Consider the following 3,753-nt stretch of genomic DNA (forward strand, 5'->3'; position numbering starts at 1 on the left):
ATATATATATATAAGACACACACACAAACACACACACACACACATATATATATATATATATATATACCTCTCAGTATGCATTTATATTGTAATGCATGTAGTCGATTCTAATTACGCTGAGCTCCAATCACTTCTACTGAACCTGGAAGTATTTCTCACCTATGTATCCATTGTGTTGTTATATAAATCGTCAATCGAGTGTGTATCAGTGTGTATACGAGCATTACGTTTAAAAATTTACCTATTGTGGTAGTCTCGACGGCATTCAGAACTTTCATTGGCGCGTAAATGCTCTGTATACTTCGAACATTTCGGAAGTCTTTCAATACCGTACCCTTCGAAACTTCACGTCACAAATTTTATCTTTCGTTGTGTTCGTGTCGATTCAAGCACAGACAACCGGGACCGAATTGATCCCTCATTCTGCCACTAGTGACGAACTAATCCCTTATACCGTCAACAGGACGATGCCCAAGAAGACCCTGTGGACGCCTATCTAGACTCGCGATGGCCTGAACCCGTTCCTACCGAAGAGGAATTCTATTTGCCAGATTCCTTCGATACCGCAATAGCCGCCCACTGTGGCCTCGAGATGCGTCAGCCACACAATAGCGGGACGGTAAATGCGGGATCTCCCGCTGCACCCAATACACTGACTGCCACGAGTAGCACATCGAAGAACACTGAGGTGGGATCACGACACCAACGGAAACGAATACACCCGCCCCCAACTGAGGGTATGTAGAACCACTTCAAGGAAAACTTGGGTGTGTTAGGTGTATCTATTCGGAAAACGGTGTTGTGTAGGAATGATTTCGAGTGTGGTTCATGTGTCTTTATTCTTATGTCGGTGCGTGTCACCACGGTCAGTACTTACACTGGCACATAGATGATCTCGCGACACTAGCATACGACTTTGTTCACTGTTGCGAGTGTAAGTGTATGTCTCAGTGCATGTTTTGTGATTGCAAAGACAACAAGAGCTTTTTTTTCATCCCACCCATGAGTGGCACAGTACTTGGTAATCCCTCTTTGGAATCAGACTTGACACCTCACTAGCTTCTTCCTCTCTTATAAGGTATAACTTCATTGTTTGATGCCTTAAATACCTCCCCTGCACGCTTGGCAATCATGAATCCTCATATACGCTTTGACTACTCAATTCCGGTGACTAACCCATTAGTATCATAAAAATAAGGCTACACTCTGCTCTTTTTGGTTCACTACGACCTGAAACGATACGCGAGTCAATCCGCTTGATTCACATCTATTTGTTTGTCTTTCTGTCTTATGCATATGCCTATTCATACAGAAATACCCATATTTGTTTGCTTGGTTGCCTATTTTGATGTATGAACCTCTGAAAAGGAATATCAATACGTTTTGTTTACCTCACCCAACCTTTATGTATATACACAGATTCCGACAGGAGAACTAAGAGGACAACCCGCGGGAAAGCCACCCCCGAGCCCATACACGAACGCACTGGACCAGGGAGGCGGAAGAAGCCCAGAGGTCGGTAGACTGTCATTCGAGCAGCATAGTAATGCCATTGCACTACATCTTACAATTTTTTGTATTACATAATGGTCAAATGGGTTTTGAGATAGTAAGTCAAGAGAAACAAGTGAGCGATCCGAGGTAGAGCCACCCCCGAGGCCATGCATGGACGCACTGAACAGGGGAGGCGGAGGAACAACGGGACGAAGCAGACTTACTTTCGAGCAATATAGTAGGGCTTATTGCACTACATTTTGCAATCTATTGTACTACGTATTACTGAAAGGTTTGAGTACCAATCGCAACGATCCGAGATACATCCTCTCTCTTGGCCCCCCTCCCTCCCACCTTCTCCCCCCCTGATCCTATGCCTGAAGTACATAGGCACATATATAAAAGGTTTGAGCAATATAGTAGCAATTATATTGCCATAAATCAGCACAAAGTGAAAACATCTTCAGAATAAAAGACTAGATTGTCGCAATTCATTGTGACCTATGTGGAATATTTTCTGGACTATTTACATGGAGTGAACATATCAATTTAATCTTGTTCTATCCCGACTATGAATCACTCCAGTTTCTTAACAGCTCATGTATTTACTGCAAATATATATATATATATACAGAAATGTCACTTCTGGCGCCATCTAAAGCTAAATGCCGAAGAGAGACACTAGTGAGAGCATTTGTGGCACGGAGGAATAATTGATATATAGATAATAAAAATCAGGTGCCCGATGAAATCTCAATCCCGATTTGTTATTTTTGTATTGGGCTGTTTTAGGAAAATATATATTTCTCACACGTGACACGGCCACAGCCAAGAAGAGCAAACACGCAATGTTCCAAACTTCAACAGCATGATGGTAAATGAATATAAAATTGGCATTGTCCCTTCCCTGTGGATGAAGTCTCTCGAAAAATGACTTTCTCTCCGCGTCTCCGAGTCCCAGACTCCAAGATGCAACTTTTCCACCGAGACTCAATCCAGACTTCCAGAGGGCTTGAAATTGGAAATACACAGTTGTTTTTTGGTGTTAAAAGTGGAATGGCCCGTCGGCCGTGAGAGATCACTAAAATGGAGAAGTCGCATTTTTAAAAATAGCCCACTAAAATCAAGTTTATGGATGTCGACGTTTATTATTATATATTTTGTCTAATTTAGAAGGCAATGTTAATTTTTTATTTTAGAAAAAAAATAATGTAATAAGGATTGCGGCCAGCCGCCAGCCGACCAGTCGCCAGTCTGTGGCTCTGCACCAGAGTCCAGACTCCACTGTCACGCGGTGGCACTGTCACGAGCCACGACTCACGGCAGGCAGCTTTATACAGTAATTAAATATTTACATAGGAGAGTCAAGGAGGTATAAAATTGGACCTGGAGACTGGAGAAGCTATAAATGCATAATTTTGTTTTTGTAAAATGCTACTTTAAAAAATAGAGAGCGACAGAACTGAGAACTTGGTCTTGAGGTTCCGAGTGCCAGATTTGCGGAATGTGGAATTACGAATATAGAATTGATATATATCCAGCAACCATCAGATTCGCACCGATTACATACTTTGAAATTTAGTGTTAAATTTCACCAATAAATAAGCTTAAAATATTAGTTGGTTTACTGTATGAGATGTGGACGGCCAACGAGTGCTCGCTGCAATTGTGGTGGCTCGCGTCTAAAAATTAGTCAATGGCACAGAAAGTTCGGTACGTTCTGTGTTTATGGCCACTAAAAGTGTTTTTTTTAAACATAAGTATCTATGTTCAAGGTTGGCACTCGGCCCCCAATTCCCAAATCATAATAATACGGAACGCACACATCTGATAATTTCAAACGCAACTCCGAGCTCCGAGAGGCAGATTGAACGAGTCACAGGAGCTTTATACTTGCATAACACACGGCATATTCAAGTGTACCTGTCTCAGTCCAATCCCCAGATCTTTGTGTTCACACCTACACATTTTTAAAGTATTCAACTTCCATATACCTCAGATATACATATACAATATGTGGGTTCAGAACTGGTTAATAGCTGCTGTATGCACTCTCTGCCTTGCCGTAAGCGGTGCGCATGTGAAGGAATTGACAGATGCAAACTTCGAACGCTTTGTCGCAACAGGGACCAGATTCCCTAAAGAGAAATGGCTAATAGTTTTGTAAGTTTTGGATATAGCGGTCTCTGGTTTTGGATGCGTTCTCTCGTAATACATATAATTATGCTTACATATCATTTATAGATGCAAATGCGAATA

General features: G+C 41.8%; 1 protein-coding gene across 1 annotated transcript; it reads left to right on the forward strand.

Moving 5' to 3' along the window:
- Positions 1 to 91: 91 nt before the first annotated feature.
- Positions 92 to 1,523, forward strand: SARC_04244 (hypothetical protein; the record flags this gene model as incomplete). The annotated part of the gene is made up of 3 exons (XM_014301940.1): positions 92 to 148; positions 464 to 737; positions 1,420 to 1,523. 3 exons carry the CDS (start codon positions 92 to 94, stop codon positions 1,521 to 1,523), a joined length of 435 nt encoding a protein of 144 aa, XP_014157415.1.
- Between the last annotated feature and the right edge of the window lie 2,230 nt (positions 1,524 to 3,753).

The sequence above is a fragment of the Sphaeroforma arctica genome (genome assembly GCF_001186125.1).
Source record: "Sphaeroforma arctica JP610 unplaced genomic scaffold supercont1.232, whole genome shotgun sequence".
Lineage (NCBI taxonomy): Eukaryota > Ichthyosporea > Ichthyophonida > Sphaeroforma > Sphaeroforma arctica.